Genomic DNA, 16,860 nt, shown 5'->3' with positions numbered 1-16,860 from the left:
ACATAAGGGCAGCCAGGAATGGGCTTTAGCCCATGTCATGTGAGGATTGTTAGAAGGACCTAGGTTGAAGAAGAGAAAACTTTGGACTGGGAAAGGAAGAGAGAAAAAAGGAGTGTGATGGCACAAAGTTTTGGACAGATTATTCTGTGATAAGAGGGATAGATTCTTCTGCTTTGTTCCTGAAGAGCACAGTTATGAATAATTAGTAAAGTTATGGAGAAGCAAATTTAGGTTTGATGACAGGAAATGTCTCTCCAAAAACACTAACTGTCTGTCTAAATCTTAGCTCTTCCTCCTCTCTAAATTGCCCCTCTTTTCAGTTACCTGGACTAAGCCTAAGAGTATGCTTCTCCCTCTCCACCCTACTCCTATCCAAATACTTGCCATGTCCTGATTCTGCCTCCATAATCTAAATTACATCCATGCTCTCCTTTCACCTCACACTACCACCTGATTATTAATTTTTTAACTGGTCTTCTTGTTCTCTGTTGATTCTTTCTTGAATCCATCCTTCACAGAGCCGACAAAATCATTTTTAATGCATAGGTTCTATCACATGTTAACTCCCCTGCTCAAAAAACTTTTTAGTGGCTTCTTATTATCTACATGAGAAATTACAAATTCTTTTGAATAACATTCAGGGTCCTCAATAATCTAACTCCAATTTACCTCCATGTCTATTTCACTCCATTCTACTTCCTCCATGCTATAGTCAAATAGACATGATCTTGTGCTACACTCTTCTGCCTTTACATTTTTGTACTGGCCATTCTCCATGCTAGGAATAAACTCTTGATTCCTTCTAGCTCAAAATATTTTCTTTATCCTCAAATATAACTTCAAAAAGTCTGGCTCTTCCTATCACTTTGGACTTTGTGTTATATTTTGCTGGATACATGGTGTAATCTTCTAACTTGCTTCCCAGACCACCATCTTTTCTTCTGCTATTTTCGAGTCTAAAAAAATTCCCTTCAGTCTCCCCACATCCTATACATCTTCTAAGGTCTAGCTTAAATGTTACCTTTTCCAGGAAATCTTTGGTGGTTAAAGTTTCCAATGTTATCTCCCTTTTCGCAAATACTTCCTGTGCTGAGAGTCCACATGACATCATTTAGTATTTGGTTAGATGAACTTTTATACACAGTTTTCAAGTTTTTCTAATAATAAAAATTAAAATGACATCCTTTAGATAGTACATTGATTTTATATAGTATTTTTAAATTAACAAAGTTCTTTACACGTTGTTGTTCAGTTATTTCAGTCATATCCAGCTCTTTGTGACCCCATTTTAGGTTTTTCTTGGCAAAGATGCTGAAATAGTCTACCATTTTCTTCTCCATTTCATTTTACAGATGAAGAAACTGAAGCAAACAGGGTTAAGGGACTTGTTCAGGATCACACAGCTAACAAGTATATGAGACTGGATTTGAACTCACATCTTCCTAACTCTGTGCCCTCTCCATTGCACCACCTAACTGCTCTATTCTTTACATATATAATCTCATATGAACCTCAAAACAGTTCTATACACTGGTAGCATGGGGTAGTATTAGTCCCATTTCACAGATGAAAGAACAGATCTCGAGAGGCTGATTTGTCCAGTTTGACATGGCTAGCAAGTGAAAGAAACAAGTTATGAGCCCATATCTTCTTGACTCTTGAGGCTAACATTTTGTCCATTATAACTCAGTACTTTTCTGGTGTGAATCTTGTTGATTCAGCTGGATTGTGAGTTTCTTCAAGCTCTCTGTAGCTTCTCCATGGTCACTCCCATAGAGTAGCTAAGCAAAGGGCTAGACACATAAAAGACATCAGAATGTTTTCCCCTGGAGAGCTTTCTCTCCTGGATTAACATCATCCTCTGTACAGAAGGGAGGCACCAATTAAGCCAGAACATAGTGAGCAAGTACAGCCAACTGTTTCTCCTGCTATCAACTTCAGAAGTTAAGAATTTAGCACATACATCCCTGAATTCCCCTAAATTGCATCAAGATTTGCTATGTTGGTAATGTGAGAAAACTCCCTCTCCCAATGCAGATAAGTGACTGCTGGGCAGCCTCTAGTCTTGGATAGTTGTCCAGGGCCTTGGGGAAGTTGTGTAATTTGCCTTGAGTCCACAGCTAGCATGTGACAGAGGAGAACTTTGAATTGTGGTCTTCTAGATTTTGAGGCCAGCTTTCTAATCCCTTGACACATTGCCTCTAGCCACAAATTCATCTAAATCTCTTTTAATGATGTTTGACTCAGGCTATACCACATCTGAGGGTGTCAGATTCCATTCAATTATTTCTAAATTTACATTTTTGAAGATTCCAGTGAGTTCCTTTATCCTTGTGACAGTCAAATGTTTCCTTTCTCTATTCATTCCCTTTTTGATTGGTTAGATGTTGACCATAGCCCCTCACAAAATTACCACCTTTCTAGAATAAGAAGACCTCCCTTAGTTTTTTCCTCATTTTCCTTCTACCTTGAGGAGAGTATGATGTCCATATGATCTGGAAATTTGTATAAAAATTTTTGACCTTCTTCTTGGTAATAGAAGAGAAATCTGAATTTTCTCTCTCTCTCTTTTTTTTTTAATGCAGTGCTTATAGTACTTTATTGTAAAATTTGGGTTAAGTATTTGATCATATGCCATATTATAAAATACTATACATATATTTTATGTACTTCTGAGTATCGAAACTTTTTCTGTCTCATCTGCTGGTCTTCACATGACTTCTGTGACTTCTGCAAAACTTCCCCCAAATTTGCTATTTAATTTCTTATTATGATCTGTGATATATCAAAACCATAATAGGGGAAATTGCAATGTGGACATATTAACTATAATAGTCCCTTTCCCTTATATGAATCATTTGAAAGGCTTGAGCTGACCCTCCCTGAATTTCTATTTCAGTTAAGTTCTTTCATGAGATTCAGCTCCAGATGTGCCTGGTGTTAAAATACATGGATGCACATAAAACTACTTGCTGATTGCTTGCCAGTTCCCTTGCTGATGGTATAAAGCATTGTTGGTTTGGGAGAAAGGCCTGTTGGGGAATAAAATTCAGGGAGGTGGGGAGGAAGTTTGACTTGGGACTCACACTTTTTGCTCAAGAAAAGGATCAAGAAAATGTTTGCTTTGAAAATTTACACGAATGAGAGCACCTTGTTCAGCTAGCCCTTGAGGAGGAAATTCCTAAGGAATTATTCACCATAGAAAGTCTGAAATGCCCAACTATTGTAAATTAAATGCCATGGAAATATCCAATAATCAAATGTAATAACAAGACTGTCTCTGTAGCAGCATTATTTGTTCTACCAAATGAACTGGAAACAAAATCGGTGTCTAACAGTTTGGGAATAACTGAACAAATTATAATCTCTGAATGTAATGGAATATTATTATTCCAAAAAGAATGATGAAAAGGATAAATTCAGAGAAACCTGTGCTTACTTGCATGAGTGAAATACCATCAATGCAATGACCAGTTACACCTCCAAAAGACCAATGACAAATCAGTCTTCTCACTTCTTAGCAGATAATTTATTTCTTAACTATGGAGACTGAATGTGGATCAAAGCATAGTATTTCTACCTGTTTTTATTTTTATTTCTGCAATATTTTTGTGTTTCAAATTTTTTCTCCCTACCTTCCTTACCTCCATCCTCCCCAAGATAGCAGACTATCTGATGTGGGTTATACATGTACAATACTTTTAAACCTATTTCCATATTTGTCATGTTGTACAAGAAAAATCAGATCAAAAGGGAAAAAAACCAGAGGAAAAAAATAGGAAACATGTAAACAAACAAAAAACAGGTGGAAATACTATGCTTTGATGCACATTCAGTCTCCATATGTTATGGGCCAGAACTCTTGTACTTGAAACAAAGATTCTTACAAGGTGCTAACTCAGTGGAATTAATAAGACAATAGTTATATAGTTTAGCATGGTGATTAATAGTTCTCTAGTTCAGTACATGTACTTAGTACTTAATATAGATCTACAAGATTCACACCTATGATGATATAATTATATAATGTTATATAACAGCCAATAGGGATTGAGAGACAGAGTCATTCCCATCGTCCACCTTTGTGGTAGCTGGAGGCTGAAGCACAAGCCCTCAGACTCAGAGAGATTCAATTCCATCTTCATCAGCCTGGTGGTGCTGGCCTGGCCCTCCTCCCTCCACTGAGACCAAGGGCCTCAAGAAATCTAACAGGGCCCCAGGCAAGGAGACAATAAAGAATTTGGACTTTGGACTTTAACACTCGGCTATACTCGTGGTGATTACAAAACTGAAAAGAAGGCTGCTCCAAAGACCTCCAGAAAACCAACGAGAATACTACATCCATAGTTCTCTCTCTGGATGTAATTGTCATTTTCCATACCAAGTCTGTTGGAATTATATGAGATCACATTGCTGAGAAGAACTAAGTATATCATAGTTGATCATTACATAATCTTGCTGTTACTGTGTATAGTGTTCTGATTCTTCTCACTTCACTCAGCATCATGAAGAAACAATTTTAAAGGACATTAAAGATATTATTCCTTCAAGGGAACACCTGGTATTTTTTGTTAGGGAAGCTGAGAACAGGGCATTTTGTCTTGAATATTCTGAATATGTCAAGGATGAAGTTCTCCCTGAGCTGATATAAATTTGTTGTTGCACCCCAAGCTTGACTCCCTGTGCGTCCTTGGGAGGCAAGACAGACGCCAGGAAGTCTGTATCAGGCTGGAATGTGGAAAGCCTTTATAACCTGTAAACTTTGAAACTTTGTATAAATGTTAATTATTACATAACTAAAATTTTGCACTTTGGTTCAAAAACTCAGCTACTCACATACAGAATAGAAAAACTGGGGGTCCTTTGCAAATCAATTAACCCTGTTAACTTTGTACTCTAATAGTTCCCAAGGGAAAAAATGTGGCTTTTGCCATCATCTTGCTCTCCACCATGTGGAGTGGTCTTGTCTTTTTCCTCATCTTTGCTGCACCATTTCACCTCCCATGTCCCCTCCCCCTCTGTATTCCCTCCTTCCTTTGTAATGTAATCTTCTGTAAGAATTGGGAACTCTTTGGGTTCTATCTGCAAGTTCATTTCTCTAGTAATAAACCTGGTTTTCACATCAGTCTTTAAGTTTTGTGAAGTTGATTGCTTATTGACAATGTGTATATTTGTTTTGGGTTCCCCATATCCTCAGGCGTTAATCTCTTTTTTCAGAATCCCTTTCTTTAACTCTGAATTTAGCTACCAATCTACTGTTTACATGCATTCTCACTTATTAGAAGAACATAAGCTTTTTGAGGACAGGCCCTGCATTTTTTTCCCCTTTCTTTTTATGCATAGTGCCTGGCAGATAGTAAGACCTCAATAAATGCTTGTTCACTGACATATATGTACATGTTCTATCTCCCCTTGTAGAATGTAAGCTTCTTGAGGACAAGAGACTTCATGTCATCAACTCCTAGCACAGTGTTGGCACATAGCAAATACTTAATAAGTGTTTGTGGATTGACTGGAAATAGAACCTATCCAAGATCACAAGTTGTTGATGTAAAGCTCTCTTTGGCTGAAATATGGATCTGACCATGTCTTCCTCTTTAGAAGACTCAATATATTCTAATAGTTCCTTATTATTTCTAGACTCAAATATAAAATTCTTTGATTCCCCCCGCCCCCAATTTTCAAACATTTTTCAGTTTTGAGTTCCAAACTATTCCTCCCTCTTCTTCCCCTTTCCTTAGATGGCAAGCAATTAGATACAGGTATAAATGTGCAATTATGTGAAACATTTTCACATTAGATCATTTTATACTGGTAGACATAAAAGAAAAAAATGAAAAAGTAAAAAAATAGCATGCTTCAGTCTATATTCTTTCTCTGAAGGCAGATAGTATGCTTCATCATTAGTCCTTTGTTTTAGATCATTATATTGCTAAGAATAGCTAAGTCATTAACAGTTCTTCTTTGAAAATATTGTTATTGCTATGTGCAATGTTCTGGTTCTATTCACTTCTGGTTCTATTCATTCAGTTAATGTAAGTCTTTCCAGGGTTTTCTGAAATCATCCTGCTTGTCACTTATTAAGGCACAATAATATTCCATTACAATCACATAACAAAGTTTGTTTAGTTATTCCCTAATGAACCAGGCATTCCTTGGATTCCAGTTGTTAGCCACCACAAAAGAGCTGCTATAAATATTTTTGTACAAATAAATCCTTTCCCCCTTTGCCTGAGTGTGTGTGTGTGTGTGTGTGTGTGTGTGTGTGTGTGTGTGTGTGTGTGTAGCAATATAGAGCTGGCAGTGGGATTGCTGATCAAAGGATAGGCACAATTTTATATTCCTCTGAGCATAGCTTCAAATTTCCTCCTGAATGGTTCTATCAGTTCAAAACTCTGTTACCCCTTTATTTTGTTTTTATTTTTTATATCATGCCATCAGAATGGGTCCTCTGTCTACATATAGTCCTTCTGATTACTCTTATGTAATAAAGTTGTTAAGAGTTACAAATAACTTGCCATGTAGAAATATAAACAATTTAACCTTATTGAATTTCTTATGTTTTCTCTTTTTTCTTTTTTATCTTTTTATGTTTAACTCGAGTCTTGTTTTGAAGGTCAGATTTTTTATTTGGCTCTTGTCTTTTAATTAGAAATGCTTGAAAGCCCTATTTTGTTAAATTTCCATTTTTCCCCCGAAAAATTATATTCAAATTTTTGGGGTAGGTGATTTTTGGTCATAATTCTAACTTCTTCCAAGCCCTCCAATTCTTTAATGTGGAAGTTGCCAAATCCTGTGTAATCTTGACTGTAGCTACACAATATTTGAATGGGGGAGTGGGGGGTGCAGTTTGCAATATTTTTTCCTTGACCTGTGAGTTCTGGAACTTGGCTGTGATTTTTCATTTTGGGAATTCTTACAGGTGGTGATGGGTATCTGTAGAGGGCTGAAACTCCAAAAAGGTATGCTTGAATCAGACAACTGAGCACTTAAGACTAATTAACCATTTGATGTGAGACAATGACTCTATTAGCATATATTTGAATAATTGGCTCTTCTCACTGTTGGTGTTTGCTGAATGTTTGGTGTTAAAATAATTGTAGGCAAGGATTTGAAGGTGGAGGGAGAGAGGCAGAATCACTTACCTGCAAGATGAGGAGGAGAGAAGTTGATGACTCTGGACTTCAGAATCTAGGATTTTGCTTGTCTGCCTCCTTCACTTCTTACTCTAAAGACCAAGGACTTGAATTTATCCTGACTCTGGCTGACCCTAAGCCCTCCAGGGAGCTAGCCCGTACTTTACAGGTGTATTCTTTCAATTTGTATTTTGCCCTCTAGTTCTAATATGTCAAGGCAGTTTTCTTTGAAAATTTTTTAAAAGGTGTTGTCTAGGCTTTTTCTATTTTGATCATAAGTTTCAGGTAGTCCAATAATTCTTATATTACCTCTCCTGGATCTGTTTTCTAGGTCACTTGTTTTTCCAATGAGAAATTTCCCATTATCTCTAATTTAAAAAAAACTTTTTTGATTTTGTTTTATTGTATTTTGATGTCTCATATTGTTATTAGTTTCCACTTGTTCAATTCTACTTTTTAAGAAATTGTTTTCCTCAGTGAGCTTTTGTACCTCCTTTTTCATTTGGCCAATTTCTGCTTTTTAGGGAGTTATTTTCCTCAGTTAAGGTATATCTTTTATCATGCTATTGACTTTTTTTTTCTTGATTCTCTTACACTTCTTTCATTTTTTTCTCCAATTTTTCTTTTGCTTCTCTAATTTGTTTTTTAAAATTGTTAAAAAAAAATTACTTTCAGGAACTCCTTTTGGGCCTGAGATCAAATAATATTTTTTGCTGAGGCTTCACATGTAACCATTTTGACACTATTGTCCTCTTCTAGTTATGCTTCTACCCTCCCTATCTCCATAGTGACTTTGTATAGTCAAGACCTTTAAAAAAATTATTGGCTCATTTTCTGCCTTTTTTTATTGTTGTTGTTGTTGACTTGATGTTTTTAATGTGAGAATTAGGCTCTAGTTCTGTGCTAGCCCAAGCTTTTTATCCTGAGGCTCTGCGTTTTACTGCTGGTTTTCAGAGAGATTCTGAGCTAAGCTGCTTGCTTTCTTTGGAGGATAGGCTTCCCTCCTGGTTTGCATTGGGAGGCAGGGCCTCCCTATTCCCTTACCGGGTGGGGAGTTTAGTTTCTGGCTGGCTCCCTAGTTGGGGTCTTGATGCCGTGCTGCTGGGATAGTTGGTTGGCCCTGGAGGAGAGATATTGTTTCTGGTTTGCCCCAGGGGTGTAGTCCTGCTTCTGGATTGCTATGGTAACTGGTTCTCTCTGCTGATAGGTCCCAGGGGCAGGGGCTTTCTGTTGGCCAACCTTGAGCTTCACTGCAGGTGGCTTGCAGGAGGGTGACACACCTGGTGGATTGCCCCAGGCCTGTAACCTTCCTACAGGTCTCCTGCTGTGAGGCTGGCTGCTGTTGATGCTGCCTTTAGACATCCGTGGTGTAGGGTCTTGCTGGGCTGCACAGACTGCTCAATTGCTTATGGAGCTGGTGCCTTGTCGGTAGATTGCCCAAGGTTTGGAACCTTGCTGTATACAGGTTCCCTGCTGTGAGGCTGCTGCTGCTCTTAAAACTGGAAACCCTCTCACTCCAGTGAGACCGACTTTCCCTGTGGGCTAAGCTGCTTCTTCCATCCTAAATCAATTCTGAGGTTCCTTCCTCACTTTGATTTTTAAAGCACTTCCTATTCCTACCTTTCTAATCTTTTCCCTTAATCCCCTCCATGTCCTTTGAAATCCAGTGACACTGGCCTTCTTGCTGTTCCTCACACACAGTCCCCTGCCTCCTAACTGGGTATTTTCATTGGCTGTCCCTGTGCCTGGAATTCTCTTTCTCCTCTTTTCCATCTCTTGAATTCCCTGGCTTCCTTCAAGTCCCAGCAAAAATCTAACCTTGTAAAAGAAGTCTTTCATGATCTCCCTTAATGCTACTGCCTTCCCTTTGTGATTATCTCCTGCTTATCATATATGTAGATTTTCCTTCCTTCCTTCCTTCCTTCCTTCTTTCCTTCCTTCCTTCCTTCCTTCCTTCCTTTCCTCCTTCCTTCCCTCCTTCCTTCCTTCCTTCCTTTCTTTCTTCCTTCTTTCCTTATTAAAATACTAATTATTACCAAAATCATAATTATTAAACAAATTGGCCAAGGCAATACAAATAGTATGTAGAACTAGGACTTGGAAGATCAGTTTTTCTTCAACTTTCTTGATCTTACCTAAGTAAGACTGAACAAGAATATATTGCCCATAGTTTCTGTTCTTTCCTTGGTAAATTGTTTGAATATTCCTGTGTATTAGAAAGAAAAATCTCTCTAGTCACTGGAAGATTTGGGGAGCTAAACTATGGTTTGATTGACTGTAGAGGCTTCTGGTGCTCTTTGGCCAGTCAGCTGAATGAATCAACAAACATTTATTTGAAACTAAATGCTAGGAATAGAATTTTTTTTTTTAAATGTGAGTCTTTGTCCTAAGTAACTTATTATAACCTCTTATCTCCTGATTTCTTATTATTTCTCCTGTCAGTACTGCACAGGTTTATTCTTTCTTGCTAAGGCCAAGACCTGTTTCTTGCACTCCTAAGTCTCACCTGAATATACTCCATTTGCTGCTTATTGCTTGGGGCAGAGACCCAAAGATCAGTAAAAAAATCTTCCTCTAACCAGGACACTGGCACCACTGAGGTGGCTGGTGAGGTATTTTATCTGCTCGTAACTGCTGCTTGAACTCTGAAGATGACAGGAGAGCAGTTCCAGACACTAGAAATTCTGCCTCTTGCTCAACCCACTACCCTATTTAAAGCCTAAATAGATATCAGAGTCTAGCAGAGACTTCCAGGGAAGGAAGAGTCCTTTACAAAGGACTTGACTATTTGTTTTTTGCTTATAGAGCCTTCCAGTGACTTCCTGAACTGAAGACCAGGGTAGATTTTAATTTTTGCTGAGTTTTTATATCACAAAAGGCTTCTTTTTGGGTCCCCATCTTTCTACATGTGAAAATAAGACATGGAACTAAATGATTCTTATTGATATTATGAGTTTTTCATTTGATTGTGAACATGTGTGCCCTGCATACTTGTCTCACTTTTTTGGTCTCAATGCCAATAATAGATTTTTTTTTTTTTTATTGTCTTACAGGGTGACATCAGTGATCATGAAGCCTTGGGTCTCCTCCTTGCTGCTGGCCTGGATCAGTATTTTGCACTGCACATGGGCTGAGTTCTTTACCTCAATTGGTACATTCTAGTCAAGCAATCCCAAATGTACCCTCCCCTTTTAGGCCTGACCAGAATCCTGATTCCTTGTTGGAGGGGGATGGGAGGACTGACAAGTTTCCATCAGATTTATTCTTGAGAGGACATTAGAGGATGGGCTTTGGAGAATGATGACATCTCTTATATCACCAAAGAGTGTAGTAATGGGCTAAGTCTGCAGCAAGGATCCCAGTCAGAAGATCTCTTTAGATACTCTAGAACAGTAATGTCAAAATCAAATAGAAACGGGCTGCTAAGGCATATATAAGAATCCCTATATGCTACATATTGACTTAGTGACAAATGACCATTATCTATATTTTATTATACTTTTATTTTATTAAATTTTTTCAATTACATTTTAATATAGTTCAGGTTCCATTTGAGAGTATTGTGGGTCTACAATGCCCAATGGATGCTGTATTAGATGCCTCTTTTCTACAACTCTGACATCCCTACTAAAGTTGGGTCTACCTAGACATACTGTTAGTCATTTAGATGCCTGGGATCAGGGATGGAGTTGACTGTGAAGTTATTTATTTTTTTATTGTCATTTAGGTCAGATGACAGACTTGATTTATGCAGAGAAAGACCTGGTTCAGTCTCTGAAAGAATATATCAGAGCAGAAGAAGCCAGACTCTTCAAGATTAAAAGGTAAATCATGTATTTCTTCATCAGACTTTTATTAAGCAACTTTGTTGGCTGGGTTCTTGGAAATATAAGAAGATAATGAGATTCAATTTCCACCTTAGGTAGCTTATAATTTATTGAAGTGGGGGTGCTACTGAGTTGACTATTGAGACATTTATCTGCAAATAGTTTTTGATTCATCTGCTAGAACCCTGGCCATGAGCAAAGATTAGTTAAAACAAATGTCTAAATAGCTTATTCAGGAACATAAAAGTACTAATGAGGAACTTTGAGTTCCAGGGAAGGAGATGAATTTCCTAGTTTGGGACATGATGGAAAGCTTCATGTGAGAGCTATGAATTAGGACATTTCAAACAATAGGAATAATGAAAGCAAAAGCATAAGAACAGAAATGTATAAAACAAGTTGGGGGGCTGGGAGGGGGAAGTAACCAAGCTGGAGTGAAAAAAATTATTACTTATAGACTCACCTTAAAATTTTTGTGACATACATTCTTATGCCTCAATGTATTTTTAGTTATTCTTGGAAATCTTTCTAGGTCCTCCCAGGTATATCCCATCCTGGCTTAATTCATTTTCCTCTTTGCCTATTTCTTCTGTTCAAATCTTACTCTTTCTTGGAGAATGTATTTCAAATTTCATTTAATTAATGAGACCATTCCCAGATTCTGCACAGTGCTTTTAAGCTTCTGTAATGCCTATGATGCCAAGAAAACTTCCAAAGACATCATGAAGTGTTAGATATGACTGAAAAATGACTGAATACCTAAGATGACTTTTAACAGTCACAGCCACACACACAATATCTATGACTTCAATTCATTGTTCTTTGGGACAAGTATCCATATGATAATCCTTCAGGTCTTGGCCTTAGCAAGAAAGAATAAACCTGTGCAGTACTGACAGGAGAATCATCTCCAGGGCTTTCAGTGTTTGAATTCTCTTTTCATCTTTGGTCATTTTCTCTCTGGACATTTTCCATCTTGTTGTTGCTTCTATTAAAACACGACACCCAGACATAGACACTGTTTTCCAGGTTGATGGTCTGATTTTTCAGTGCCTGAATGGCTATCACAAGTCTATGTGAATCTGTGGAAATGAACATTTGGAATGTCAGTCTGTTTGAATTTAAGGTAGAAAATTATCTTTCTTGTGTCTCCCCCTAGCTGGGCTGAAAAAATGGATATTTTGACAAGTAAATCAACTTCTGATCCTGAGGGCTACTTGTCTCACCCAGTAAATGCCTACAAACTAGTGAAGCGTCTAAATACAGATTGGCCGGCTTTAGAGAACATGGTCTTACAGGATTCAACCACTGGTAAGCAGAGAAAGTTCTGAGTATGAATGATTGTGTGTATGTGTGTAACAGAGATATAGATAGATTGTATTATATCTCTACTGTCAAGCCAGTGCATACACGTATTTGTTTATTTAACAAACATTTGTTACATACCTGCTCTAGATCTTTGGCCTAGCAATAAAGGGAATTCAGAAAAGAATAAGTTATTCTTGCCCTCGGGAAGTTCATAGTTTAATAGGATTTGGAAGCCTAGTTGAGCAAGCAGCCCCAAGATTAGGTGAAGTGGAAGACCGCTTAAGACCCCAGCAAAGAGATCACAGCTCTTTATCACTCTTATTAATATTTAAATATAGCATATAACATGTAGAATCCTAACTCCTTATATGTGTCTAGTGATTTTGTTTTTAGAGTGCTTTCTGTACTCTCATAGTATTCTCACATTAATCTATAAAGAAAGTAAAGGAGTTACTATATACCGTTAATAAAGAAACCAAATGACTTACTTCATCAGCATATTAGCACAGAACTTAGAACTTTGCTGTCCCATAGCCATTTGCTCTTCACTAGACTCTGCTGTCCTTTTTGGGTTTATAGGGCATATGAAAATTTAAATTTGGTCAGTTTTGTGTTTTTTTAAATTATTGATGCATTTTCATTTTGAATCACAACTATTTCTTCAAATACTTCCCCAGAATCATACTCTCTCTTATAACAACAGTTAAGCAAAAACAATCAAGTACAGTGTATCTGACAAGATGGTGTGTAGTATTCTGCTCATACCATCTCCCTGTTGCCCACTCTCAAATCTGCCTCTATTGCCTAATCTCTCTGTTTGTTGACCTTCGGTCCTACATCTCCAACTGCCTTTCAGGTACCTCGTGGTGGATTTACAGTAGCCATCTTAAACTAAATACGTCTAAAGTTATTATGGTTATCTCTCCCCTTAACTCCTCCCTCCTTGTCCCCCATTTTATTGTAGAGGGCAACATCATCCTTCTAGTCCCCTAGGCTCACTTAGGCATCCTCAACTTCTCACTCTCTTTCACCTCCTCCCCACCTCATATTGAATCTGTTACCAAGGCCTGGCAATTTCACCTTTGCAACACCTCTCATACAAGCCACCTTCTCTCCATCAACACTGCCACCATCCTAGTGCAGATCTCCATTACCTCATACCTGGAGGATTGCAATAGCCAGAAGGTGAGTCAGCTTTCCTCAAGTCTCTCCCCACTCCAATCCAATTTCCATTCCGCTGCCAAAAGGATTTTCCTAAAAAGCTCCAGGCATTTTCTCTGGCCATCCCCCATTCCTGGAAAGCTCTCCTTCTATCTTCACCGTGGCTTCCTTTAAGTTCCAACTAAATTCTCCAACTAAAAACTTTTCCCTATCCCTTCTAATACTATATATGTGTTTTGTTTATATGTGTATTATATACATATGTATGTATGTGTGTTTTATATATATAGGCAGAGAGAGAGCGAGAGAGAGCACTTATTTGTAACTATTGTTAGCTTGTCTTTTATCCTTTTTTTCCCATACCCCTGGCACTTAGCAATGTTCCTGGCACAAAGAAATTGCTTAATAAATGTTTATTGACTGACTAAAGTTCCTTGCCTCTAGAGAGTCAGACAAATTTTAGTACTAGTTCTCTAGTACTCATTATTGGTTTTTCAATTATTCAAGAGCTCATTTCCTTTTAGTGTTCTTTTAATTTATGTATTTGCCATCATTATGTCTATGATTCTTTTATTTTTGCTTATTTCATCTTTTGTCAGCTCATTCAAAACTTCCCATGTTTTTCTGAAATCCTTATATTTGTCATTTCTTACTGAATAATAATGATCAATTACATTTATGTATCACAGTTTAGCTGTACCCTAATTGATAGGAACCTACTTAGTTTCTAGTTCTTTGCTACCACAAAAAGAATGACTATGATTATGTATATTTTGTGGTTTGGTTGTTTCAGTCATGCCTTTATGACCCCATTTGGAGTTGAGGTTTTTTTTTTTTTTTTTTGCAAAGATACTGGAGGGATTTGCCATTTCCTTCTCCAGCTCATTTTATAGATGAGGAAACTGAGGCAGATGGAGTGACACAGCTAGTAATTGCCTAAGGCCAGATTTGAACTCAAGATGATGAGTCTTCCTGTCTCCAGGCCTGACACTCTATCCATTGCATCACCTAGTTGCCTTATGATTTTATACATATATAGAGACATGTATATAACCACTCTATCTACCATCTATCTATGTATCTATCATCTACTTTAGCTATGTATCTATTATCTATCTATCATCTATGTAGATATAATCTATCTACCACCTATCTCTTATCTATGTATCTATGATTTATCTATCTATGTATATATGATCTATCTGTCATCTATGTATCTATGTATACATGATCTATCTATCTTATCTTATTCTGAATCTGTGATTTCACTGGGATAAGGGGCCATTTGCTGAGGAAATGACTTCTGACACTGCAGATCAGCAACTATTCCTCATCTACTCAGGGTGGCATAGCCAATAGGCTTTGGAGGCAGGATTTGACCCCAGAATTTCCTGACTCAGAAATTGCTATGTGTTATACCATGCTGTCTCTCCCTACAGGGATTAAGAGTACAGGGAACTGAGCAGTGACTCCAGAATGTTTTTATGCTGTTTAGATGGTTTGGGTTAGGACAGCAAGATTGTCCCACCTTGTTTTCCTGACCTGCTGCTTAAACACCTTGGGGTGAGGGCCAGCATTCTAAAGCAAAGAAAACAACTTTGGTGGAAAGCAAAAAGCCCTGGACAGAGAGGCAGGGTGTCTGAATTCTAGTCCTTGTTTTTTCATCTTTAAAATGAAGGGCTTAGTTCAGATGATTGCTGAGGCCCTTCTCTGTTCAAATAGTATGTATGAATTTTTCCTTCTCCTCTAGCCAGTAGCACAAAGTAATAAGATTTTCTGGTGAGAAATTCCATGGTTAGAGCCAGAACAAGCAGAGAAGTAGGGTTGAGGGGGAAGGATACTTGTTCCTAGTCACTGGCTTGTGTGACTGGTGAGCTCATCCCGGTGTGGGGACTGTGCCACTGATGAAGTCACAGACAGTCCAGAGTTTTGATTAGCCTTTTTCTAGATCTTTCTAAAGCTTTCCCATTGTAGCCCTTTCTAAGGATTCTGACTGAGCTAATTATAAGGAGAGGACAAAAGGTAAAATAAATCGCAAACTCCTCTGGGATGAAACTTCTTCTCTGCACTTTTGTCTGGTTTGATTCTTGATGAGGGCTGGTGCTGAACTTTTAATCCCTCATATTTCTAAAAGAGAGAGAGAGACAGAGACACACAGAGAGAAACAGAAACAGAGACAGAGAGACAGGGGACACACACACACACACACACACACACACACACACACACACACAGAAAGGGAGACACACACACACACATACACACACAGAGACAGAGACAGAGAGAGAGAGGATCCTCTATTGCCTTAAGATAAAACCATGAACAGCAAAATAGAATGTTTGCGATAGAAGGAACCTTCAGTATCATCTAATCCAGTCTTTTTATTTGATAGCAAAGAAAACTGAGGACTGGATTACACAAAATTAACATTGCTAATTTACAGTAATATTTAATTTTTTATAAAGTTTTTTTAAAGAATAAAGAAAGAAAAAAACATATCTCAACTGAGGTTTTATGAGCAATATTCCATCCCTGTAGCAAAAACAGGAGAGAGGCTCATTTTCCATCTCTTCTCTGTAGCAAAGTTTGGTCATTATAATTAATAGTGATCAGTTTATTTTTTCTTTACATTTTTACTTTTTTTCAAACAGTGTGATATTGTGAAAAAGTATGTTGGATAGGAGTTGGGAAAAATTCTGACTCCCTCAAACTATAAAATAAAAGAGATTAGTCTAGATAACACTAAGTATGATAATAATGATTAAAAGTAACATTTATATAATGTTTTAAGATTTGCAATGTACTTGACAAAGACTCCTTTTTCCCACTGCTATTTTGTATTCCTAAGGCCACCCAAAGTACCACTGATTTGATGAATCAACATGTGTTCCAATCCTTTCCATAGCTGTTATTTTCTGGGCTTGGTTTTTCTACTTGGTTTCTCTTCAGTTTTTTGTTTCATATCTAAATCTGTAGTTTTTAATTTCTTTTTTTTTTTTTTGCTTTCAGGTTGTCTATTAAATTGTCCCTGGTTGTATTTTCCTCCACTATTTTCTCCTAATATATTTTAAAAACATCTTTTAATTCTAGAACTAGTACTCTCTGGATTTTAAAATTTATACAGATTGCTTTTTTACTCTTATGGCTTCTAAAGTATTAAATGTTGCTTAAATTGTTCATATATCATTTATCCATTTGAAAATATAATTTGGGATATCTTATAATCTTTATTTTCTCATCTATATCTCTTTTGGTACTTTTATATTTCACCTATTTGCTCTATCTTTTTTTTTTTTTTAATTACATCAGTACTATTTTTTGTTTTGTTTTTTATTTTGGTAGATTTTTATTATCTTATGGACTTTTTATTTATTTTTATTTCTTTGCTGTTAATATTTAAAAAAAATAATGTGAATACTGTGACTTCC

At 37.2% G+C, this 16,860-nt stretch overlaps 1 protein-coding gene across 3 annotated transcripts in view; it reads left to right on the top strand.

Annotated features, from left to right (window-relative positions):
- Positions 1–16,860, top strand: part of P4HA2 (prolyl 4-hydroxylase subunit alpha 2) — a 47,597-nt gene that overhangs the window by 8,667 nt on the left and 22,070 nt on the right. For 2 of the 3 annotated variants that reach the window (XM_051978219.1, XM_051978220.1), the window contains exons 2-4: positions 10,190–10,287; positions 10,864–10,960; positions 12,123–12,274. In XM_051978219.1, coding sequence (XP_051834179.1) covers positions 10,206–10,287; positions 10,864–10,960; positions 12,123–12,274 — 331 coding nt within the window. In that variant the 5' untranslated portion in view covers positions 10,190–10,205. Of the gene's footprint in view, positions 1–10,189; positions 10,288–10,863; positions 10,961–12,122; positions 12,275–16,860 lie in introns of those variants that run through there. The other variant, XM_051978221.1, reaches the window with a different exon arrangement.

The sequence above is a fragment of the Antechinus flavipes genome, chromosome 2 (genome assembly GCF_016432865.1).
Source record: "Antechinus flavipes isolate AdamAnt ecotype Samford, QLD, Australia chromosome 2, AdamAnt_v2, whole genome shotgun sequence".
Taxonomy (NCBI): Eukaryota; Metazoa; Chordata; class Mammalia; order Dasyuromorphia; family Dasyuridae; genus Antechinus; species Antechinus flavipes.
This window is presented reverse-complemented; position numbering and strand designations above follow the sequence as displayed.